Genomic DNA, 26,595 nt, shown 5'->3' with positions numbered 1-26,595 from the left:
CTTAAGAGACATTTATTAAATATGTATAGATGGAAATGAATTTTTTACCACATAAGCAGTTCTGTTTTCTGGAACTTTCAAACTACCCTTTCCCCAGATTCTCTTTCCAGTTGTTAACTAGGAAGACTAGGGTTTCTTATTGTTGGTTTTGTTTTTTGTTTTTTAAGGGGTGGGGCAAAGATGTTTGTGGAGAATTAAATTTCAGCCAAGGTACAAAAATGCCCCAGACCTCTGGAGTTCTCGGATTCGGGAGTCTGAGAGCCAGAACTGCTGTATCCTTCCATGTCTTGCCTTCTTTGTTGAACCACTCCATCCAGATCTGAGAATTCATCGTTGAAATCCTGAAGGGAAATAATGAAATGAAGAGAGGCCAGTTTCTTCTGCTCTACCTTTTTTTTAAAAAATAGATTTTATTTATTTATTTTTTATAGAGAGGGTTTAGGGAAGGAGAAAGAGAGGGAGAGAAACATCAACTGGTTGCCCCTCACATGCCCCTTACTGGGGACCTGGCCCGCAACCCAGGCATGTGCCCTGACTGGGAATCTAACCAGCAACCTTTTGGTTCATAGGCTGGCACCCAGTCCTCTGAGCCACACCAGCCAGGGCCAATTTCTCCTCATTAAAAAGGCAGGCCTTTGTAACCCCCCAGTCTTTTTACTTAGGCCTGACCTATAAAATATGGAAAAGAAGGAAGAATTACTCCACATTACTGGATTTTCCCAACAGATCACTGAGTAAGTACCTGGTTACTAAACAGATTCTTCTGGGTAGTTAGAATTCTATCAACAGTGGCAAACTTCTTTGAAATAACAAATGTCTAGAAAAAAAACAAAACAAAACTGGAATGCCAATGATTGAAAAGCTTACAGGGTAAAGCTGCAGAAGCCTCAATTAGTACTGTGTAATGAAAAAAAGTGACTGAAATAGATGTATATAAAACAAAGAAGTAGACAGAAAGATCTAAATGTATGTTTGAATAGGTAGACACAGAGAAAGGTACTATAAAACTATAATTCTTCGATTATAGTTTTTAAAAAAGGTATTGGAAACAGACTAGGGAAAATGGCTTTAATACATTAGACCCTGAAAGGAAAATTTCAGCTTCCTTTTTCTTCTCTTAACTAAATCAAAACAGCATGAGTGATATTACACTGAAATTACAGATGGATGATAGAGGAAGGCGGAGCGGGGAAAGCAGCAGGAAAGTTTTCCTCCATACCCACTCATGCCCCCAGAATGCTTCAGAACTAAAGAGACGAGAACTGCCATTAAAACATCCTGGTGCAGGCACAGTGAGGCTGTGCTCTCCACAACTTAGCTGTCAAGTGAAGAAGAGACTCATCTTGTAAGCAAATTACCAACCTTGCACCTTCAACTAGCTGTCTTTTGGCCATTTCAACACTCATTTCAATTTCATGCAAGATTTTCATAGGGTAAAAAAATGGGAAAAATTCAAGTCTCTTCAATTGAATGATTATTTATTGAACGCCTGTCACGAATCAGGCAGTATGCAAAGCTCCGTACAGGACCGTACAGGACCGCACTGCATCCTCACAGCCTCACTGCAGAGAAGCCGAGTGCGGGCAGTTAAGGGGCTGGTCCGATGGCGGAGCTCACTGGGCGGAATGCAGGTCCGAAACCAGGCTTGTCGGATCCCCAATTGCATGTGTTAATTCTATTTTGTACTGCTTTTCACTATTTTTAAAAGGTTTTACAAAAAGGTTTTTAAAATATTTTTTTTTAATTAAGATAAAATTCACCATTTTAAGCATATGACGCGGTTGTTTTTAGAACACTCACCATCTTGTGCAACCGTCAGCACTCTCTTATTTCAGAGCATTGCTATTAACCCCCCAGAAGAAACCTTTTCCCATCAGCAGCCACTCCCAATTTTTCCCTCTCCCACATGCCTTGGCAACTACTAATCTGCTTTCTGTCTGTATGGATTTGCCTATTTGGAATATTTTTGTATAAACAGAATCATACGATATTGTGGCCTTTTGTGCCTGGCTTTTTTTACTTAGCATAATGTTTTCAAGGTTCATCCATATTGTAGTGTACAACAGTAGTTCTTCATTCCTTCCTAGGAAAATAATATTCCATTGTATGGATAGATTACGTTTGTTTAATCATTCATCAATTGATGGACATTAGGGTTTTTCTACTATTATGAATTGAAGTTTTTGTGTGAATGCATTTTTAATCCCACTAGTTTTTAGCACCTTTCAATGAAAAGATTTGTAACCCTGGCTGGTGTGGCTCAGTGTACTGAGCGCTGGCCTGCAAACCGAAAGGCTGCTGGTTTGATTTCCTGACACAGCACATGCCTGGGGTGCGGGCCGGGTCCCTAGCTGGGTACGTGTCATGTTTCTCGCCTTCTCTTTCTCCCTCCCTTCCCCCTCTGAAAATAAGTAAATAAAATTTAAAAAATAATAATATCAAGATTTGTAGATGTTGAAACCATAGGCTCATACCACTTCACCAAAGGTATTTCAACATTTAACAATAATGAACTTGGGAATAATCATTTGAATCATGTGGCTAGGACTCTTTGGAACAACTTATACCATCATAGGTACACATCTTGTACAGAGACGTGGGGGAATTACTTCTTACTGGAGATTTATTCTACAGTCAATGACATCTAAAGGAATCAAAGAACCTCTACCTTTCACTAGGGCATTAGAGTTCCCTCCCTCCCTCCCTTCCTTCCAATTATTTCTAGGTATTCCTCATCTTCTCCACTAAGCTGTCAAGTCTTTGAAGGCATGAACTAGTCTAGATTTTTCCTGGGGTCCTTTCAGCATACTCTAGCACAGAGCCTTGAACACAGGAGACATTTAACCATCTGTGGGATGAATCATTCCTTACCCCAAACAGATTGGTGAATCCCTCTAAAACAACACTGACAAGCAAACATGGCAAAACTTTATGAACACCTCCAATGTCCTGTAATCCCCAGGATGGTCCACTACTGTGTTTCTTTTCCTCTGCAGGACAACCCTTCATGTAGTTACTTGAAAAAAAGGTTTATGACCTCCTATGGTCCTCCCCTTCTTCAGGACAGAAATGCCCTGTTTTTTCAACTTGCTTCAAATCCTATGGCCCTAAGTTCCTCCTGCGCCCTGGTCATGGTGCAGGAGTTGTGACTGGGGGATCTATTCTCTTAGTTTTGCATTTACATAGTTATGCAGGCAACTCACCAGAGGCAGAGATGAAGGGAGCTCCGCCCGGAAACTGTTTTCAAGAGAAGATGGACTGGGACTGTTACCAACACTTGTACTCTGAAATCATTGAAACAAAAGAAAACACCAGCTTCAGTCTGAAACTGGAAGAAACACAAAAGACAGACAGCAGCATAGGCTCGGCAATGTACTCACATCCAAATGTCCACACACAGATTTTATTAGTTTGTAAGTTGAATCTCTGGAGAGCAAGGACACAAATATGTACTGAAAAACAAAACAGAATAATTAATGATAGATACTGTCTGACAAGAAGTCAGTATTCAGAGTTCCAAAATTTGTTTGTATATATTTTTTCATTTTAAATGATATAGACCATTCTCTGGTTTATATTCTCATTCTGCTCACCCACACATTCAGTTTTTATTCCATTCCTGGAATAAAAGAAATATATTCTGTAACAATAGCTACAACATCCTCAAACCCAATATAAGTAATAAACAAATGCAGCGAAAAAGGAAGGCTCTGATTCCTGATAAAGGTGCCACAAATAAGCACAAGAAATGAACTGGGCATTTAAAAAATGCTAGTGATATTTACTAGATCCTCTTTGAAGTCTCCCTACTTCCTTTTTTAAAAAGGTCTTTAGCAATTCCTGAGGGTTTTTCTTTCTCTGCTCTGACCTAGATTTCCATTGAAAATTTCCCAGGATCTCTAATAGGCTCGTTCTTTTTAAAGCCACTTTCAGATTCTTCCTTGTACAAATATAGAAATTTTTGTAGTGGATGCTTACAAGTAAGTTATGGGAAAGGAGTAAAATCAGAGTGAGACAAGTAATTTGGAGACCAATGACGTTAGGACAAATGATTTTACCATAAACAGAATGTCGAGAAAATAGTAAAACTCATTCTTTCTCCATCTAATTGAGCTATAGCATCTTTCCAAACTCACTTTCCAAAGTTTGTAATTACCCCCCCTCCCATTCACCCATAAAAGTACAATACAATACAACACAATACAATACAATACAAGTGTTATATTCCAAGGTAGTTGACATTATGGGTTCTGGCATTAGCCAAACCCAGTTGCAAATTTTGGCTGTGACACTAAGTAGGCAACACTGGGCAGATTGTTCACTTAATCCCTCTTAGCTTGTTTTCTTAACAGTGCCTACCCCTTAGAGGGTGGTAGTATGGAATAAATGAAAACATAAGGGGAGTATTTAGCATATAACCTGATGCCTGTTAGCCATTAATATATCTAAACATTTTGAAAAACTCGATGTTAACATATTACCTAGCTCATCAGAATAGCCTCTTCTATCTTTCTCCCTCTTCAACTATCCAGTATTGATAGAGATGGAATGAGGCTTTTATGCTTTCATAGACAGAATAGGTAAAATATTAAAAAGTAATTTCAAGTGAAATATGTATAACCAAAATATTCCACCCCCCCTCTCTTCCCACACTGAAATAAACATCTCTCAGGGCAACTATTCCTGGCCACCCAGCCTGTGGCAGCCCAGCAGTCAGCAACAGCCTGGGAATTTCTGTATGGACGAGGGATAGTTAACGTAATCTGGAAGCAAAGAGGAGCAGGAATGGGTCCAAAGCTGCACACGCATAGCAAGCACGAGTTTTATGTACTTGGGATGTCTTTGGAGAGGTGCCAGCTGAGGTTATGGGGTGGCTGGCCAGCCCCACCCCAGGGACTCTGGCAGGGTCACCCTGCCTCACCCTGTCAGCAAGGTGGTGATAGTGGTTATTTTAAATAATATTAAAGAAACTGAACATCAGGTTAGTCTGACCTAACAGATGTTAGAAAAAGGGAAGCTGGGAAAGAACTTTATTTTTTTTTTGACCTTGGTCAAGCAATTTAAGTATAATTAAGTCAGCAGGACATTACAAATTGGCAACAATTATGTTAGAATAGATCATCTGGTGAGGGGAAATAACACCAAACGAATGTCTAAAGGCCAGGATTTTAAAGATCAGCCTTACAGCATATATGCTGATTCCCTGTGGGGGATGACGGTATTCACGGTTCAGGGTCTTGGTCCTGGCAAGGCCCCTCAGGCAGTGGAAGGTCAGAGCAGGACGGAGCAACTCTGGCTCTGTCGTGTACTCACCCTGTCTGTGACCGTCGCTATAATCAAGGCATTTGGCACCAGAAGGGCAGTTTTGGTTTTCTTTATTAGGGTTACGGAGAAAGCCGGAATAGAGATCTGAAATGCAAGCACTGAGTTATAACACACTGCTTAAAGACTTCACAGAACAACACTTCAAATCTTCACGTTTCAGGAAAAACAAAACAAAATGAAATGAAAACAATAACAAAGAAGTCAAAATCAGCAGCAGGTTCTCCAGGATCCATAGGAAAAGTCCATCTTAAAGAGGGGCAGGGGTGCATCACCCAGCTCCTCCAACTGGTGTCAATGCCAGGGGACAAATCTGGATGCTTAGTTCTACTGCAGGGCTTCCTGGGAAACCTTTATCTCATTCACATTCATTCTAAAGATAAGCCCAAGGCTCTAAAGAAGTTAAGTGCTGGTGGTCATCCCCTTTGGGCTAATCTCCCATACCCCACTCTCCGTCCTTAGGCACATGTAGGTAGAAAAAACGTTGAAAAGCACTGGTGTAACAGAACCATGACTGAACAGACAGTCTGGGACTTGAATTCTCAGCTCAGTTCTGTTATTATCTATATGACCTCCCAACCTCATGAGTCATCCTTTCTGGGTCTCAGTTTCCTGATTTGGAAAATGCGGACAGTCTTTTCTCCTTCTCAGCATTTTCTTTGGATTATATGAGGAAATATACGGAAAATGCCTAGTATCCAAAGAAAGTGTCGTTCATTTCCTCATTTGCCTCATGGAAAGAGGATGGGCGAAATAAAAGAACTCTAGGTTCTTTTCCGGCTCAAACAATAAAGGATGACAATTTACCAGACGAGGATGTCATTTAGTTATGACATTCCGGTAAAGCAGATATTCCAAGAGATAAGAGATGTTTACAGTGGCGTATGACTTGCTCAAGGTCATAAATACGGTAAGTTACAAAGACAGAATCTGAACAAATCAGGTGCCATATGTAGTTCTTTTTCCTACAGTGCGTTATCAGATACCACAAAGACTAGTCAATGTTCCTGATACTTTTATGTTACATGACTTCAATCAGGTTAGGTTTAAAAAAATGGTCACATCACTCTGATCCCTGACAACAGAGTCACACACACCCATGGTAAATAGAAATGACCTGAATCTCTCTACAGGTACATCCACTCACTTGAATATGTATTTTGTAAAAATGCTTTTTATGTTCTGAAAGAAATGAGCAAGGTCAGTGGGGAAGAGGAGGGCCTTATGTGAGTACTGCCAGCTTAAAGGAAGAAAAAAACGCTTTTCCTGTTGAACATCTGCATTCACACTTAGGTTTATGAGCCAGAACTGTGCTGCTGCCCCTCCAGTTACGCGGTAACTCCGGAAAGAAGAAATTAAGCTCTGTTCACACAGGTGATGATACAAAAATGAGTCTAACTCTGTTTCTGAACAGCAACACACACACAGTGTTGCGAGGCTAAAAGCTTGGGTTTCCCCCCCACAATCTAAGGCAGGGGACACCTTTAAGAAAGAGCTTTCAGTCAACTGCTTCATGAGGATAAAATGACATTCAGATAACATCTGAGAAATAAACTAGAAATAACATTTGAGTTGGAGCCTAGATGGAATGTGATACACATGTTTGATTTTACTAGCATCTGAAAATACCAGTGGGCTAAAAGGTCCTAATTAAATTAAGACTATGCTTGACTAATGTTTTTCCTGGGCAGGGTGCTTAGAAAACTTCCCTTCCTAGAGCAAATGTCTGGCTGCCTTTAGTTCATACTGGATCGTGTGTTGAACTGGGGTCTACGGGCCGTGAGGAAATTCTGCCACAGAGCTGAACCCCCATCTCCTTGACATCATCCTTCCAGGGGAGGAAATGAGGTAGGGACCTCATGGTCTAGGTCCCTACCCCTACCAATTTTCAATCTCTTTTCTCCTAGAACACATGCAAAAGCAATCACAGTGTGCCAAATCTTTAAAAAATCAGGGTCACTCCTTTTACCTTTGTTGGGGGTCAGTTCTCTCTTAGGTAGAAGTAGGATTTTGAAACCACTGGCAGATTCATATTAGCTTGAAACTGCACATACTGGCTTTGTGAATCTCCCTATTCCTAAATAAGGCTAATGCTTTGCTCACTAATGTCTTCATACCTGCTGCTTCAGTCAAAGGTGCTGGGTCTCTCCGAATTCCTGAGAATTATCTTTACCACATTGAACTGGAGCTCAGTACTTCCCAATCTCCTCCCCCACTTCAGGAACAAGTTCTTAGAAGCCAGAAATCTAGAAATATGGTGGACTATTGCTTATTACCTTGTCTTATACTGATTCAGCTAGCACTGTGCATCAAAATCTTCATCTAAACAACTCTACATAGTAAAGGAGCAATATAAACATAACACGCTTGACCTAAAACGAGGGTGCCAGTCTGCTTACTCCACAGCAGCAAAATACTGACTCTCCCATTTTATTTGTTACGTGGTCTTTGTCTATGGGACTGCCAGTGGCTTTAGGGAGAGTACTTAAATAAAACATACCTCCCACTTAAAAAGAATTTTTATTCAGCTACTTCATGAATATAAAAGCTGCTTATTCATAATCATAAGTCACAATGCTTGAAAACTCACTGAGGTCACGCGAACCCAAGGAGGTGTCTCTCTGACTCCTTATTCTGGTGACCTGAATGTGACAGCACAGCTCAAAGGGAAAGAATGTCAGTGGGATGGAATTATCTTTCCCTTCTGATGCCACAGGCCCAAGGTCCTTGTTTCAGAAGGCGGTGCCTTGGGACAACTGCCAGTTCCCTCAGGCTACTCTCCTTAATGGCTCAGTGTGCCATGGGCCTCTGCTCTCCCCAGACCTGCATTTAATGAGAACGGAAAGGTGTCCATCTGCATTTCCTGGGGACTGTGGGTGTACACCTTGGTCAGACTGGGTCTTCAGTGCTCCAGTTCCTGCTCTTTTTGTGCTGGTGATGGCACAGAGAGTGAGCTCCAGTAAGCAGCTCATTTAGAGGCTGTTTTTCAAGACATGTGCAATAGTTAACTGGCATGAGTACAATATGATCTAAGTATTTCTTAAAAAAATTGTTTTAGGTTTAATGTACCTCCTTGAGACTGATTGTGGGACACGTTTCGTGTGAATAACTTTGAACATTCTCTGGAGACCCCTGGGAGGTGGGGAGGGTGTGGGGCGGGACTGTGCGGGGAGAGAGCGGTGTTGGCGGCCTGAGGCAGTTGGACCCGGCACTGTTTGGAACGACCGAAAAGGAAACTTTGTGTAAGGGTATGGTAACAACACAGATATTTACAAATATTGCTACACTTAAAACAATATTGCAAATATAGTAAAGTACAAAGGTTAGCTTTCTTTGTAAACAAATTATACAAACCTTAGTGTCTTTTCCAAAGACCTTGGAATGAAAACAGATCCAGTTTTCTGACACAAAGAGCTTCCCTTGGTATAGTATCTCTTTCTGTAGAGCACAGGTAAAACCTGAGAAAACATACACAGGGATAACAGCGTTTAGAATGCACAGGTAAAATGAGCATTCTGTGTATCTGCTGTGACTCCGGCATGGGCAAAGACAACACACTCACATATGCAAAAGATCTATCACCTCTTTTTCAACCATCTGTAGTGGAATAAAAGTACGGAGACGAGAATTTTTTTCATTCAAAGCCTTACACATTTTAGTATGAAATTAAACATGGAAAGGCAAGTCGATCATTACAAACGAGAGTTCAAGAATGGTCTTCCAAAACCTCCCTTATGCAGGAAGGCGTGGCACCCTGTGCTAATGTCAGCGCTCCTGCCCCTTCTCCCCTGGGGTTGTCGCTAATGACCCCCTTTGGAGTATTATAGATGGTCTGATTGCAGGAGGAGCGCCGGACCCACACCTCCCTGTTTGGAGATCACGGCTGGAGTCCAGCATCTGGCCCTGACGCGTATACTGGGAGAGGCTGGAATGGAACCCTGGTGAACCACGAGGAGAGCAGGTGCTTAATGGGCGTGCTGGGCCCGGCGTTCGGATGTGACCACCGAGCTCTGCACAACACTGGTACCAACACATGGCTCTCCACCCAACCTGTGTTTCTTTCCATCCTGAATCTCAGGACAATCCGAACACAATGTGTTTCAGCAGTAAGTACGCAATCATCTCGGATTGATTTCATACCATGTGGAGAGATTCAGTTTTCTATTCTTTCTTGTCTCTCAAGGTACTCGGGGAGCACTGCGTGCAGCTGGCATGGTTATTGCAGCCTGAGTTTCAGAAACCAACACCCCTTGGTGAATCTGTCCCCAGGCCACGCCCTCTTTCTCCCACAAAATCAATTAGCACCTCTTCAAATATGTAGCTTAAAAAGTCAAACAGGTCAGAACTCACTTTGCCTCAGTGGTTCCTCGGTTGGGACGTCAAGAAACAACTTGTGAAAGTGCATATTTGCCTTGTACTGTAGTGAGAACAAAACAGAGATGTCACGGCTCTTAATGTTTCTGCGAAACCTCACACATTTCAACTTCCATTTAAATCACACAACACATTTTCCCTCCCTTACTGTGTATCTTCAGGAATTCCATCTCTGATCTCACAGTCTCCAACACAAACAACCCTCCTGTGACAAACAGTGGGAGGCAGGGCACAAAGGCTTCCTTTTCCAGCGGCACTAGTGACCTGCTGGTTGGACTGACAGCTACAATCACGGTGCAGCTGGTGGCCAGCCTTCTGCCAACACACTAGAGAAAGATGCCCTGAATGAGAAATGAGAAGAACCTCTCAGGAAACTCACCAGGGGAGGCAAAGACCCCAGGGCGCTGTACCAGTGAGTACTCTGAGAAGGGGGCAGTGGTTAAAAACTTCGCAGTCATGTTAGCCCAAGTTTAAGTCTTGGCCTCTTCTTTGGCATGTGATTCTGGCCTTGTCACTCAACTGCTCTGAGCCTCAGTTTCCTCTTCTCTTTCCAAGGCAAAAACAGCACCTGCCTCCATGGGATGCCACAGACGTCCATGGGATAACACAGCTAAAGGACCTACTCCCTGCCATTGTCACTAACAGTGTTGTTGCTGTGGAGGCATTCCTGCATGCCAGGGGAGATGACTGTCAAGACAAGGAGGATTTCTCTCAATGAGGGTGGAAGGCCCAAGAGGCTGAAATGCTGGAAAGCACTTATTTTCAGGGCAGCCACTCCCACAACTGTGACAATGTACAGACTGCACTTTCCGCTTTGCTAGGTGTTTTCACAAACCACTGCACAATAACCTGGAGGCTGACATCCCCATTGGGTGGGTCAGGACATTGAGCCTCAGAGATACTGAGTAACTGGAGCTACAGTTACTCAGAGGTGGAGCTCCTCCTTCCATAGGACCTCCTCCTTCCATAGGACCACTCTGCCTACAGGTGCTTTTGGTGAAAAAGTCTCGTGAGGAAAATAGAGAGATACTACATTTAGGTCCTTGATGTTTCACTGTTCAAACTAGGTGTGGTCTCAATGGCAAAATCGGCCTTAGTATCTCTGTAAAGAAGAGCTCCACAAAATTGTAGGCACAAAATAGCCAGGGGGTGGTTAAGAACAGTGTAGGAAATGGAAAAGCCAAAGAACTTGTATGTACAACCCATGGACGTCAACTAAACAGGGGGGAATACTGGAGGGAGTGGGAGTGCAGGGCAGTGGGGAATAAGGGGAAGAAAAAAAATGGGACAACTGTAATAGCACAATCAATAAAATATACTTAAAAAAAGAGAAGAGCTTCAGGCAGGTCATGCTGATGACAGATTGACCCCCAGGAGTTAGCTGTCTTATAGATAAACACCTCATATAAAGTAGGTTACTTTATGCTGCTTCCTGGGAATACATTTTGCATCCAAGGAGTCACCTTGATTAAAGGCAGGTGTTCTATGGGGGTTTTACCAACATTCTGTTTTTAGTGGCTACAGTGAACACTGGTTGCACATTTGATTTAAAAATATCCTGGGCCATGGACTCTTCAAAGATGTCATTGTAATAAGAGGCTAACAAAAAATGAAAAGGTAATGGGGCCCTGGCTCAGTGACTCAGTGGGCTGGAGCATCATCTTGTGAACCAAAAGGTCACAGGTTCGATTTCTGGTCAGGGTGTGTACGGGAGGCAACCAATCAGTGTTTCTTTCTCACATCAATGTTTTTCTCTCTCTCTCTCCTCTCTCTGTCTCCCCCTACTCTACAGCCCCTCCACCCCTCCCTCCTTTCTTCTCTCCTTCCCTCTCTAAAATGAATAAACATATCCTCAAGTGAGGATTTTTTTTTTAAAAGGTACTAGATTGATTGAAATAAAAAGCAATGTGATAAATGTAGTACCTGGCTCCTGATCAGATTTTAGAGAGGGAAAAACAAAAAATCCTTATAAAGGATATTCACTGCTGGGATAATTGTGGAAATTTGAAAATGGATTTTATATTAATATATTTTTTTATATTTACTATTTAGTTAAATTTCTTGGGTGTGTCAACAGTGCATTGTAATAGTTTTTTTTAACAGATCAGTTATTTAATTAGGTTTTTGGAAAGAAATTCAGAACTTATACTATTCTTAACATCCCCCTATTTCATGCCTATCAATTGTGCTTCTTATTCCCTGTACCTTTTCCTCCATTCTCCCACTCCCCCTCCCCACTGATAATCCTCCATGTGATGTCCATTTCTGTGATTCTCTTCCTGTTCTAGTTGTTGCTAAGTTGTAGTTTTTGTTTTTTAGATTCAGTTGTTGATAGTTGTTTGTTGTCATTTTACTGTTCATAGTTTTGATCACCTTTTTTCTTAAGTAAATCCCTTTAAATAAGGGCTTGATGATAATGAACTCCTTTAGCTTTACTATCCACCCTTCAGTTCTAAATGAGTTTTGTTGGATAGAGTAATCTTGGTTGTAGGTCCTTGCTTTTCATGACTTTGAATACTTCTTGCCTGCAAAGTTTCTTTTGAGAAGTCAGCTGACAGTCTTGTGGGAACTCCCTTATTGGTAACTATCTGTTTTTCTCTTGCTGCTTTTAAGATTCTCTCTTTATCTTTAACCTTTGGCATTTTAGTTATGATGTATCTTGGTGTGTCCCTGTTTGGGTACAACTTGTGTGCGACTCTGTGCTTCCTGGACTTGTATGTCTATTTCCTTTACCAAATTAGGGAAGTTTCCCTTCATTGTTTTTTCAAATAAGTTTTCAATTTCTTGCTCTTCCTGTTCTCCTTCTGGAACCCCAATGATTCGTATGTTGGCACTTTTGGAGATATTCCAGAGTCTTCTTGTTCTCCCCTCATTTTTTTTTGAATTCCCATTTCTTCATTCTCTACTGGTTGACTGTTTATTTCTTTCTTATGTTCCAAACTGTTGATTTGAACCCCAGCTTCCTTCCCTTCACTGTTGGTTCCCTGTGGATTTTTCTTTATTTCACTTAGTGCAGCCTTCATTTCTTCCCTTATGCATCTGCTGTACTTACTGAGTTCTCTGAGTATCCTGATCACCAGTGTTTTGAACTCTGCATCTGACAGGTTAGCTATCTCCATTTCACTTAGTTCTTATTCTGGAGTTTTGAACTGTTGTTTCAATTGGGCCATGTTTCTTTTGTCTCGTCATTTTGGTAGCCTCCCTGTGCTTGTTTCTGTGTATTACGTAGAGCTACTTTGACTCCATGTCTTGGAGCACCTGTTATGTTGTAAGGGGCAGAGCCTTAGGTCTTTGCCAGGGCAGAGCAGCCCACTTCACCACTTTGTGGCACTGTATGTGGTGGAGGGGTCAGAGAGGGAACAATGCTGTTTGTTTGGTTCCTGCCCCATTTCCAGTCACTTCCCCCACTTCCCACATGTGACTGGTGTCCTTCTAGCTGCTGCCCCGGTACTGAAATCCCAGAGTGGGTCCTTTAAACAGGCTCTCCTGAGAGACTAGCAGTTTCTTCCACTGCCTCAAACCCCACTGGTTTTTACAGCCAGAAGTTAGGAGGCTTTATTTCTTGGAGCTAGAACCCTGGGCTCGTGGTCTGGTCTGAGGCTGGGATTCCTTACTCCCCAGGTGTCCCTCCTGGTTTTTATCTGCCACATGTGAACGTGGGACCACCTGTTCCGCTGGCCACCTCGTCACCACCACACCGTGTCCTCTCCTCCCAGGCTCCCCGTCTCTGCCCCTCCTATCCATCCGGATACATATGGCTTCTTTAAATCCTTGGTTGTTGGACTTCCATACAGTTCGATTTTCTGGCAGTTCTGTTTTGTTTTGTTTTGTTTTGTTTTGAGGTTAGTTGTGATCCTTATGGTTGTGCAAGGAAGTAAAGTATGTTTTCCTTTGCCTCCATCTTGGCTGGAAGTTCTGTTTTGTAATAGTTCTTAGGAGACACATATTCAAGTGCTTAGAAATGAAGTATCAAAAACCCGGCTGCTGGTCCAGAGAGTACGTCACACTCTGTGGCAGAGAACTGGGCTTCAACACTTACCCAAAACTATTACTGGGGGAGAATCCTGACCCTGTTCATAGGTGTTCCTCCTATGTGCCATTGGGTGGCCTTCTGTTCACACAAGTGCTTTATCAGACTCCTTCATTTTAATGCAAGGACGTCACATACTTGTGGTCTTGACCAGTGAACGGCCAAGCACTCGGTTGGTGCTCGTCCCTGCTGTGGAATGCCTGTGGGCCCTGTCAGTTATTCCACAGCGTGGAACTCACTGCCCACCCAATACGTATTGAAACGCCAGTGAAGAAAAATCAGCTGCAGCATCTGCAGCCTATCCTTTTTTTAAGAGTCTCTAAAATCTAGCCCATGTTAGTCCCAACCAGCAGAAAGCTGCATACTTGGGTTCTTTCTTCCCATTGGCTGTATGCTTCTTTCACCCTCCGAGACAACACACAACTCATTCTCTGCTTACCTGGCTGGAAGATGAAGACTTTTTCCTTTCTGCCTTAGAGTCATTCTTGCTTTCTGTTTTACAGTCACTCTTATCACTTGCTAAAGAGGCACCATCAAAACTGGATTTTGTCCTGAGGGAAGAAAATCCAGGAAGTCTATAGAATGAATTTTTTACACTATTCATTAATTTTATTGCAATGAATCTCAATTATTATGCTGCCTCACGAGAAAACCTGACTTGGCTTTTCTCTTCCGGATATCAATAGTCACTCCTACCACTAAGGGGGTTTACAGAGCGAACGTTGTAGAACCAGGGTGACATCAGCAGTGGGGAATCTCACACTGAAGAGATGGTAATTTGTGGAAGAGAAAAATACAACCTAGTGGTGAAAATAATGATATAATCTCAAAAGTATTTCAATCACTATAAAGAGTATAGTAGGCAGACTATCAAACAAAATTGCAGCTATAGCTCAATCAAAAATTTTTTTTGTATTTCAGGAATCTATTAATATTTAACAAGTATTAATTAAATGGGGCATTGTGTTGAATGCTTTGGGACACACAAGAACCTGTGCACATAGCATACATCTTTTTAAGTTCTCAGCACATGAAAAAAAATTGTAACTATGCGTGGGACAGATGTTAACTAGACTTATTGTGGTGAGCATTTTGCAAGGTATACAAGTATTGAATCATATGGTATACCTGAAACTAATATAATGTTATATGTCAATAATACCTCAATAAAAAAGAAAATAAAGACAAAAGACTTCTTAGAAGAGCAGTACATGATTTAGCACCAAAACAAAACATATCATGGGCAGCAGGAGGGGGTATGAGACAACTGGTCTGACAGGAGGACAGGGGAGACCAATGGGACACTGTGGGCTTCACACCTGGGGCCTCATGGGATGAGCAGCATTTAGGTGTAAGGAAAAGAGACAAAACATCCCAGAGTGGGAAAATAGCTGAAATGAAATCAGGATAAGAGGCAAGTCCAGGATTGCCTTCTAAGGTGATTCTATTCTAGTAAAGGGTCTCCATGTTAGTAGCCTTGGGGATCTGCACGTATCTTCAACCCAGTCATGTCAAAGTGGAATGCATGTATGATTTTTAGGGGTCTATTTATGAACAAGTTTTATGACATGATTATGTAGATTTTTTGTTTATTGGGGAAAAATGGCATGTGAAATCCATGATTTCACAATATGATTCCTTAGAATGAGGTACAGTTAAAAAATTCAGTTCAAAGCCGATTTAAGAAGAATCTTAGGCAATCCGAGTGGCATATGGGTGTGACAGAGGGACAGAAATGACTCAAGTTAGAGAGACATCAGGCTCTGGTGTTCTCGGCTGTGGAAAGTCAGACTACATGAGGCCCTAGGCCCCTTCCGGGCTCAGTCTGAATCTGTGATGCTCACACACAGGTGAAATGCCTCTCAGCAACTCAAAGCACAGTGATTTGGATTCAGGTCTGGCCACTGAGCCTGTTCACAGATAGAAATTTCTTTAGAATTCTAGGGAGTACTTTAAAAAAAATGAGTAAACATTTGTATTGTACTTGAAAATAAAATAATTTTTTCAATTGTCAAATTACCTATTATACTATCCACTCATTTGGATTTATCAACTCTACCAATTCAAATTATTATTAATGGAATTGTCAAGACAATGATCAGACCCTTTGCAGAACTATGGACAGCAAATGTGACAAGCAGGGCAGCTGTGGCCTAATAACTTCAAGAGGAACAGCAGAAGGGGCCTGTCTCCATAGCGCTGGTCTCTGGTGGTGTGGGGAGGGGTGCATATTTACATAGAACTGATTTCTTTGGGGCTTCTCAACCATGTTATTCTCACTTCCCACAAGTGACTATGAGCAGGACCACGTATTAAGCATTTCTAGACACTGAGGGCAGAGCCTTAAACCAAGTGCTGGGATCTTTGCAACTATGTAGAGCATATGCCCTGTGAAGTTTAACAAGCATGCCCCAATAACGAGTGTGTTAGTCTCATCTAAAGCCTGGAGAAGTTGGAGTAAAACCAACAGGATTTTACAAGTTCATGCTGTAACCAGTCAATAGCAGTGAAAGACACAAGAAACGACAGGCTTTGTGCTGTCACGGAGGGACTTGTCTGCCAAGTGACAGATGCTGTGACAGGAAACAGCTATAGAAAACACGATTAAAGGAAGAAATTAGATTGAGGCGTGCAGCAAGGATGGAGAGATAACTGGGAGTGACAGAGAAATCTGGGGGAAGAGGGAAGACTTACACTTGGTCCTGCATGAAGTATAGATGTAGAGAGAGGGTGTGGGCTGGGTGGCCGGGAGGGGAGGGAAAGCAGGAGATATTTAATCATCCTTTAGCAGAGGCCAAAAGACGCAGTAGGTAGCAGTCTGCCAATTTTAACGACAGGAAGGAGAGCCATCACTCCCCAACTCCTACAGATCAGTGGCTGCATTATTCGCACCTGACCACTGGTTTAACCATTCTTTTTTCAGGGCTAAAAAGCCATTCTTAAGTTCCTAGTTCTTCTGTCCGTGTGAAGGAAAGCACACAATTGGTGCCTCTGAGTGATGGGGTCCACAGCTCCTCATCTCAAAACTGCCTGCCCCTACCCCCACAGCACCACAGCCAAACCCGCACCTGCCCCAGGAAATGCCTCCCGCCCATGATCACCCAGCCTGGGGATCCCAGGTGGGGTTCCCCTCCGCTCTTTTTCGTGGTTGCCAGGAAAGTGAGACAGCAGGTGTGCACACCCAGGGGCTAAGCTGTCACCCTGGGTGGGCCTCATAAACAACCTGGGCAGCCTTCGCAGGTGCTGTATAAATCTAATCTGGAGTGAGGACCACCCCAGCTTTATCAGAGAGCAAAGTCAGTGCTCGAAGAAAAGGGCAGACATTGGGCAGAAGGCTGGGGCTGGGAGGACAAAAAGGTGCTTCTAGGAAGAGACAAACAAGGAAGGCAAGCGCCAGTGCTGGGATTTCAAGGGAAAACACCTCATTTCCTTCTCAGGGGTGTTATTTGCCTATAGACAATTCTCACTTACTCTTTTAACAACCACCATAACACTAGAAACACCAGCTCCTCCTCCCAGCGACCCCTCCTCCCAAAAAGAGCAAAAGGAACACAATCAGTGTGAGGACTCACCGCAGGCAGATGAGTCTCTTCTGGTCTGGGGACTCGGCCTCGCTGGACAGGGTGGGAGACTGGGCCGTTGGCGACCTGCAGGCCTTCTTTTTCTCCTCCATACCATTCTCAGCCTCTGAGCTGGAGAAGAGAGAAAAACGCTTCACCTTAGACATCCAGAGGGGGGTGGACGGACAAGATGGTGAAGTCACCTCGCTTTCTGGAGAATGGAATGAGCTTCAATCCCCACGAGAAGGCTGAGGTCAACTTGGGCAGCTGTGCCCTTTCTGAATCTCCATTCTAACCCCTCTCAGCTGGCTTCAGCCGGTAAACATCTGACTTTGTGGGGACCTGCTGCCTCCCAGGTCTGCTCCTGTGGGCCTGCTCTGCTCTGCCTGGCTGCTGCAGTGCAGAGCACCTGGAGGCTGGGAGGGCCCTGCACACACTCCATCACGTGCCTTCAGCCAGGTGTGGGCCTTCCTGCTGGGAACCCCCACTGCCCTTTGTTTGCACTTGTCCTGTGCCACATACCACCTTTTGTTGTAGTTCTATAGGTCCTACTCAGGGTTGTTGTTCTTTTAAGCTGGCACCTCTTTATGCAAGTTTCAGTCTTTCATCTATCTGCACAGCCACCCAGGCTGGCTAGGATTATTACCCCACTTTATAGGTGTGGAATCTGAGGCTCTCAGATATTTACTGCAGAACTAGCATCTGACTGAGCTGGTATTCAGATTCAAGTCCACCCAACTGATAGGCCTTTGTGTACACGTGTGTATGCTCTCTCGCTCTCTCTCTCTCTCTCTCTCTCTCTCTCTCTCTCTCTCCCCCTTTCTCCCTTTCTCCCTCTGTCTCCCTCTCTCCCTGTGAATCCATCCCTGCAGCCTCCCAACCACCTATAAAAGCCCCCGTATTAGCTCTTCAGTGCAAGAGCTCCAGCATGAGGTGGGGATCTTGTTGATTTACATACTGACAACAGGATCTAGGACAATGGTGATTTATAATCATAATCAACAGGCTTTTTTTGAAAACTAGATTTGACCTTGGTAAAAAGGAAATAGAAAGGAAAGGCCTTTAAGAGGGCCTGCATGCTGAACCACTATGGATGGAGGTTCAGTGACTTCCATGATGGATGACCAGTGTGGTGGACACAAGAGCATCTCCTCAACCTCAGGAACAGAGGAAACCATTTCCAATGTGGGGAGGAGAGGAAGGGATGAGGGAAGGGAGAAGACAGGTGTTATACATGGATCAGACCCTCTTGGTGTCAGCCTGCACAGCAAAGAACTCAGAGATAATACTCCTGAGAATATGAGAACCCCATTGTGACTGAGCATCGGGGAAGACCTATTCAATAGCATTGCTATGACAGTCTAGTTCATTTTAATCCTAACTTACCACTCCTTTGGTATCTTTACCTGCAAATGAACATGCAAGCAGGAAATGTGATTGGTTAGTTTAAGCTTTGTGGTTGCTGAATTACCACTTTTTATAGCACATGAAAATTCCATTGTGGTGTCAAAATCAAGACCACATATCTCTCACAAGGTAGCCCTTAAAAATCACTACAAATGGCTGATGCCCTCATTTTGTAGTTAACACTTCTCTTTTCCTAAATAGGTAAGTATTTAAGGACAAAGTCCAACCCTCCACTTCTTCAGTTCTTTTCAAAGTAGTTAGACAACTTATGTATGGCAAAAGGGCTCAGTCCATAGCTGAGCTGCATTATGTGACAAAAGGTACACGGAAAGCCTTGAACACAGGAAAACACAGCTTTGGTTTGAAAGAGAGAATTTTATTTAAATTTAGCATCATGACTAATTTGTGGACTCAAAGAATTTTAGAACTGTTAAGGAGCCTTCAAACCTATCTCTGCCTTTTCTCCCCATCCCCCAAGTCACTGCTGTTCTTCCAAAGCATCAAGCAGAAAACCACACGAGAGTCCCTCTTGAAGTAGGAAGACTAAGTGTGTGCAGAATGTCACTAATCCATCTCAGCGGTCATTCAACCCTTTACTGCATTTTAGGCAGGGGCAGATTAGGACTTAGAGGCAGAGCCATCACTGTCCTGTACAGCGCCTCCATATGCTTTGAAAGAGCCGCCCCCATCAGGAAACACTCGTAAAGAGGTGCTCCTGCTTGGATGTAGCCCCACCCAGATACACGGCCTGGCAGAGATAAGGCGCCTCTTGCTCTGGCCAGAAAGAGCCCAGAAACAAGGTGCAAGGAAGCACAGCTCGGCGGATTTCAGCCTCTCCTTGCCCCTTGACGGTCAGGCACTTCTGTGCAATGCAGGGCACTAAGTGCTTCACCACGTGTGGTGGTCCTGATTCAGGGCCCTCAGGTTGGCACTGAGAAGGTATAGTGCACACCTCTTTATCAACCCACCCACAAGCAGTGCCTTTTAATGACAGAACATACAGGTCTGCTCAAGTTAATACGGTTTCTTTTTACATAGTCTCAATCTTACTTTTCTTTAAACTTGCACTTGGCCTCCAGCACTGGTTCTGTCCTTGAAGATCTTGGGGGAGGGGGAGGGAGTTACAAGCTCCAACATCTTCCAACCCAGTAGTCTCTGCTCTGCTGCTGCTGGGTTTATAACTCACCAGGCCCCAATTAATGCATCCCTGTTCTGTTACCTTTTTTCCTCGCAAATAGCTTACTTATCCAACTACTAGACCAAATCTCTTAAAAGTAGGGAACGTCTGTCCCCTCCCCGCTCCACTGCACTCAGCTCAGCAGTTTGCCCACAGTGGTCGTTTATATGTGTTGATCGATGTGGGATTAATTCTGTAGCGTCTCAAAGAGTAAGTGAAATCCATCTATGGACCAACTCAATTTTAGATTTCTGTTGACGCTAACTTGAAAATGCTATGGAAACTCAAGCAAGTTAATTCCTACCACAGGAGAGACTGTTCCGCAAGCACGCTACCTCTCAGGTCTTGTCAGCAGCAGACTTAAACTACACAGAAGCCAAACAGCAGAGACTCTGGGGTTTGAGTGAGCAGAACGCGGAGGGGAAATGCAATGCTCGTGACTGTCAGCGAAGCTGACAACGGAGAAGCAAGGCCCTTTCAGGGACACTGACTAAGAGTCAACAAAACAAAGTAAAACAAAACAACACAAAACAGCAACAAAAAATCAGTTATCTTTTCTTTCTTTAGGATAAATTTTTAAAAAATTTAAATTCAATTTACTGGGGTGGCATTGGTTCCTAGGGTCATGGGTTTCAGGTGTACACTCTGATACATGATCTGTTTATTGCACTGTGTGCTCACCACCCAAAGTCAAGTCATCTTCCTTCACCATTTAATTGCCCCCTTCACACTCTACTACCCCCTACCCCTTCCCTCTGCTGACCACCATGCTGCTATTTGTCTGTGTCCAGGAGCTTCAGTTTTACATCCCACATGAGTGAAATCATATGGTTCTTAGCTTTTCCTGACTGACTTATTTTGCTTAGCATAATATTCTCAAGGTCCATCTATGCTGTCACAAATGGCAGTATTTCATCTTTTCTTGTGGCTGAGTAGTATTCCACAATGTATATGCACCACATCTTCTTTATCCACTTCTCTCCTAAAGGACACTTTGGTTGTTCTCCTCTTTCATCAGATGTTTATGGGAAGAAGCCCTGCTGGCAGGGCAGGGTCCTCAGGGCTGGGCCAGTGAGAGAGATGAGTAAGGGGTGATTATAAGCAGCTATAGAAGCAGCAGCCGATGCTGGAATCACAGGACCGACCTTCACCTGGCCATGGCAGGTTATTTCTTCTCCCACCTCCATCCCAATTTAAGCATCAGTTGTGGGCCCTGAAAGCTTTTCAGCAGCAATTTCAGAGCAGTGAGACAGAGAGCCAGGCTTATGCTGGCCAGGCCCGACTTCACCTACGAGGGGACAGCAGCTTTATTACCAGGTAGCAAGTGCTTGTGTTACTGAGACACTGACATACCCTGTTACACAATCTACAAATAAAAAACAGGTAGACAGTCCCTATCAATAGCTCACTATTTGTCAATTCCCAGGCCTCATTAGTCTGATGACCACCTGAATTGGGTTTCACAAATATTCAGAATTAGAATTCTTACATGGGGTCAACCATCATTCCTCCTGGAGAGAGACTCTGTGAGTTTATGGTTCTACTGTCACATCAGCCACATCAGTGTCCCGGGCCTGTCCCTCCTGCTGAGAACGTGTTGTACTCAGGCTTCACCTCACGCAAGTCAAAGTAAGTAGCTACTGGGCGCAATGATGATGAAGCTGCATCGCAGGGAAACCAAAACAAGCACCTCACTGTGGTTCCCATCAGGAAGCTGTCTTCCTTTCTAATTACAGTGGCAAACACCTGTGTGTGAGTCTACCTTCAAGGTAAATTGGTCTAAGCTAACAAAATGTCACTAAACTCCCTTATAATAGTAAGGGGGAGGGTAATTTTATGTCCATTATCATTCTTTAAAAATCCCTGACCACCATTTCCTAAAAGCACAGTCTGGACCAACAGAGGTTTAGAAGGGACTCGGAGAGAGCAAATGTCCCAGCAGAGCGCCTCCGTAGGATAAAGTCCTCCCAAGGGACTGTCGTGATTCGGGCCAGGTCTATGCAAGTCCAGCATTGCCGAGACCCTGTACTGAATACTGGCTGCACGTGGACTCTCCCAGACCTGGGCCGCACAGACCTTGTTTTTGGCGTGCTGCCTGCTTAGTGGCTCCATGGCTGGCAGGCCAGGGCGGCAACACTTGGGAAGCAGAGACGGGCTACAGGGACAGAGGAAGGCTCCGGGGATGGCTGGGCAGCAGCCATAGTCCAGAGACATCAATCACATGAACTGAAAATAAGGAAGCAGAAGGTGCAGGGGTTGTGATGGAGACGGGGACCTCCCCAAGGCCCTCAGCCTCTCTAACAGTGGATTGCACTCAGAATCTCCCAAACTCAATGTTTGTAAGTTAGGACGGAGAGCCCTTCATTTACAATTCTGATATACATTTGTGTAGAAACTTTAAATTTTACTTCTTTATCTATTTACACATTTATTTCTAAAGAGGTACTAGAAGCACAAGTCCACAATTCAAAAGTTAGAAATGAAAAAACAAATCTCCCTCCATCCCTGTTCCACGGGGTACCTACTATTGCCCCAACTCCTGAGTGTCCTTCCGGGGAGAGTCTGTGGGCATGAGTGTGTGTGTGTTTTTTTAAGCACAAATAATAGCTTGCTATTCTACACCGGGCTGTTTTTTTTTTTTTTAACTTACTGTGTCTTGGTGCTCTTTCCTTATCACCACAGTTTCCTCATTCTCCTTAATGACTGCATAGAGGTCACTGCAATGGGGGAATTATAATCTAACCAGTTGTTTACTGATGGGCATTTAGGTGGATTTCAGTCTTGTTACAAATATAAACAACACTGCAATAAATGTTCATGTATGTTTATTATGTGTGTGACTATTTCCATAGGATAACTTCCTGGTAATGGGACTGTGTCAAAATGTACATAATTTAAAAGTTTTATAGTTACTGCTAAATTGCCCTCAGTACAGAGTGTGACCCACGCCTACAATATACAGCAGTGATTACATATTCTCACTAACGAGGTGTTAAACTTAAAAAAAAAAAATCCTGCCCTGGCTGGTGTGGCTCAGTGGGTTGAATGCCGGCCTATGAACTGAGAGGTCAACTCACTGGTTCAATTCCCGGTCAGGGCACATGCCTGGTGGGGCCGGCCAGCTGGGGGTGGTGGGTGAGAGGTAACCTATCAATGTTTCTTTACCACATCAATGTTTCTCTCCCTCTCTTTCTCTCTTCCTTACCCTCTCTCTAAAAAATAAATAAAATAAAAAAATCCCATTATAGTTTTGATATTTACATTTCTCTTATGAGTAAGGTTGAGTGTACTATTTTCATATATGTAAGATTTTTAAAAGTGTTCTGTTTTGTGAATTAAGCTGTTTGTATGTACATTTTGCCCATTTTTCTAAGTAGGTTGTTGATTAAAACATTTAGGGAAAACAATTCTTATCATAACTGCCTCACTAATTCTTAGCAATATTCTAGACTTCATTTTTTAAATAAATAATCTTAAACATTTAGAAAAGTTAAGCCAAAGGCAGGGGTCAGTATAATGTTAAAATATTAATGACATTACTAGCAGAAAAAGAAGGAATGCCAGAAACAGCATTCTTCGGTTTCAGCAAAACCTATAGTGAAACATGACAGGGTTCTGTTTTAAGATGGGGAACAGGAGCCCAGCTGTTCACCCCTCCTTTCGGAGTCCTGTTCAGAACCTATTTATAAAAGAAGTAATAATCCTGAGACAACATTGGAGGGAAACCGTCAACAGGAAAGTGATTTCCCCAAATGTCTGGAAAACGGAAAGTAGAAAGCAAAGTACAATTTAATTCTTGCAGCAGAGCAGAGGAAGCCATAGTTGAGAACATGGGCACCAACGGAAGGGAAGAGTGGTCTGTTTGTCAGAGCTCAATGAGGCGCTGCAGGAGGAGGGAGTGGATGAAACATGGGAGAAATCTTTGACTCCCCCACCCACTCTGGCCCCCAAACCCCAACCTGAGAACTGAATGGCAGTCAGGTACTTAGCCCCTGTGGGAAAGAATGTCAATTAAAAATTGAACAACTCAGGTGCAGAAAACCAGGGTATCTGGTATAGAAAGTGGGGCCCAGAATAAATCTCTTCTCATCCTTCCATTTTAAATAAATTAGTCTCTAGGCAAAGTGCCAACTCCCTACCCATGTTCCTCCAAGGCTACCCTAGTCCCTCATTCATTTTTCCCCTAGCCCCTCACTCTTAAATATGAAATGACAACAAAGCAATGCCAGATATTTGAAGAAAATCTGAAGTCTTACAGAAAAGATCAAGATAAACCAATAAGAGTAAAATTCTTAGAAAATTGACTTCAGAGAACAGAAGAAAGCTCAATACAAGAAAAAACCCCAAACCTTATAATAAACATCTTCAGAGAAAGAACATAGGACCCATAAAACATCACAATGTTGTGGAAAAGGAAACCATCTTTAACTCTTCAACTCTGAGTCCAAATCCTTAAGAGCCTACAAGGCACTCCGTGACCTGCCCCGTCCACCCATTCTGATCTCTCTGCTCTCCCGTCCTTTCACGCTCCCACTGCTGTCCCGCTGCCTGGACGCTCTACCCTCTGTCACACAGTCACATGGCTCACTCCCTCCTCGCCTTTTTAACTCAAATGCTACCTTCTCGATCAGGCCTATATATTTAATCAAAGGGCTGAAAGATAGCATCAAATTACAGAAATATAAAAGGAGAAAAAGTGAGGGGGACAAGAAGACATGTTTAAGCCAGGCATTTTCATATCAAATGAACAGAAGTTCTAAACTGAAAAAAAGAGGAGGTATTATTAAAGAAAAAATATGAGCCATAAAAGAGCAAAAGGAGGTTCCTAATTTCTTATCTTAAAAAGTGTGGAGCCAAATTGATTTAGCAAGAGATTTAGGTTGATGTATTTGTCAAAGAGATAAATGTATGGAAATAGGAACTACACAGAGTGATGTGCCTATTTAAAATTGGGAGTGGGAAGAGGGAGGCGGGCACTTAATGTGAGTTGACTCTTCCGTTCCATCAAAACAGGAAGTTGGGAGACAAGGTTTACAATTGGTAAGAAAAAAGGAGCAGGATGCACACATTTTTATAGCTAATAAAGTCACCACTACACCTAAAATCAGGTATAATTTTAAAAGAGGCTACTGGGAGGCAGATGGAGAATGGGAAAGGGGATTGAGTTCATTATAAATTTCAATGTACTGTGTGATTTTGATAAACATGCCTTTAAAGGCATTTATTAATATCCTCAGAGAAGATGTACAATACAAAGTAGATCATAAAAACAGGCGGATTTACTTTCCTTGAATGTTGGAGGTCCTACTATGTGTAGATTATGCCAGATGCTGTGCTCTCAAGGGACTTAGCCTTTATTGGGAATTTCTGTTTATCACATCAATAAAGCATAATACAGGATGTAAGGGATATCTGCCATAAGGTGCCTTGGGAGTTCAGAAATCTCTTGTAATTGTAAAGAGCAGAAACAGGGAAGTTCTGGGGAGGAGATGAGCATGAACTTGTGTGGGGGTGGGTCAATAAGTCTTTTCTCGCTTAGACAAATAGTATAACTGTATTTCTACTGAAATACATCTCATCTGAAACTGGAAGTGAGAATTGTATTTCTATTTGTCCTATGAAATAATAAAAAGAAAACAGTTCCTTTGGACGGAAAAATCCAAACCCTCCATTATCACATTGCAGTCATCTGTGTCATCTCTTTACCTAAGGCAACATTGCACTTGTGCGAAGCTTACTGTGGAAGGGTTGACATTCGAGCTGGGTGCATACAATCCAGACTTGCGGAGACTCTGAAAGGCCACGAGAAATACAGGAAATGCAGAAGGGTCACACATGCACAAGGAAATCTAGCACTCTGGCTCTATCTGGAGTACAGGGAGCAGAAAGCAGCAGAAATCAGGTTGTCGTGAAGTTTGATTCCTAAAGAGACAGGGCTACTTTTAGACTTCATTTGGTTCACAGTAAGGATTGATTGAAGACTTTTAAATAGAAAGAATGAAACAATGGGATATTAAGTGCCCACCTTTTCCCATATATGGCTCAGGGGGTGAGAAGGGCCTGATGAGATGTGTGCTTCTGGAGGACTGTATTTGAATCAGTGTACAAGAATGGTGTGGGGAGGGGAGTGGAGGCTGGGGGCAGACTGGGGGAGGGGACAAGTTTGGTGGCAAGAAGTGGAGACTGCATTGGAGAGATGATCCAGAGATAGCACGAGAAGGTGTATAGAGAGCACGCAGTGGAGAAGGACATGCAAGATAACCCCAGGCTATTTGTCTGGGGGGATGTAGAAGATAGCCTTGCCACGAACAGTTGCAGGGAACACAACAGGAAATGTAGTTTGGTGGGAGGGACTTTGCGAATCTAGTTTTAGTACATTATACTTAGTATCTTGTTAGCAGGCGGTAAACTGTATCTAAAACCAAAACAGCCCAAAAGGACAACAAAAGAATATCTGATTTTGCAGAGGAAGGGGTCTGCCAGTTGGATACTATTTCTGCTGAGGCCCAAGAACAAGGCCAGGGCAGAGAGCAATACCTAACACTCAGCTGCGATACCAGGGCTGGAAGAAGGGCTCATCGCAGGCTACCGAAGCGGCCCCAACACACCTTTCACCTGATCTCACAGAGCTTCCTTCTGTACTCATGAAAATGGACAAGTCATTTCTCCATGAACAATCACGCGATTCATTCCCACCTTTATTTTATATCTACTCCAATTCTGTT

The 26,595-nt window shown here is 43.1% G+C and overlaps 1 protein-coding gene across 6 annotated transcripts in view; it reads right to left on the bottom strand.

Annotated features, from left to right (window-relative positions):
• GRAMD2B (GRAM domain containing 2B) overlaps positions 1–26,595 on the bottom strand; it is a 122,642-nt gene that overhangs the window by 10,613 nt on the left and 85,434 nt on the right. For 4 of the 6 annotated variants that reach the window (XM_045838021.1, XM_045838022.1, XM_045838024.1 and 1 more), the window contains 9 exons: positions 17,299–17,418; positions 14,166–14,277; positions 9,673–9,739; positions 8,677–8,780; positions 5,314–5,409; positions 3,381–3,452; positions 3,204–3,284; positions 743–817; positions 230–341 (listed from right to left, as the gene is read on the bottom strand). In XM_045838021.1, coding sequence (XP_045693977.1) covers positions 230–341; positions 743–817; positions 3,204–3,284; positions 3,381–3,452; positions 5,314–5,409; positions 8,677–8,780; positions 9,673–9,739; positions 14,166–14,277; positions 17,299–17,418 — 839 coding nt within the window. The remainder of the gene's footprint in view (positions 1–229; positions 342–742; positions 818–3,203; positions 3,285–3,380; positions 3,453–5,313; positions 5,410–8,676; positions 8,781–9,672; positions 9,740–14,165; positions 14,278–17,298; positions 17,419–26,595) is intronic. The other 2 variants (XM_045838023.1, XM_045838027.1) reach the window with 1 other exon arrangement.

Source organism: Phyllostomus hastatus, unplaced genomic scaffold (assembly GCF_019186645.2).
Source record: "Phyllostomus hastatus isolate PE091 unplaced genomic scaffold, TTU_PhHast_1.1 phas_contig_254, whole genome shotgun sequence".
Lineage (NCBI taxonomy): Eukaryota > Metazoa > Chordata > Mammalia > Chiroptera > Phyllostomidae > Phyllostomus > Phyllostomus hastatus.
The sequence above is the reverse complement of the archived record's forward strand: the minus strand, read 5'-3'. Positions and strand labels throughout refer to the sequence as shown.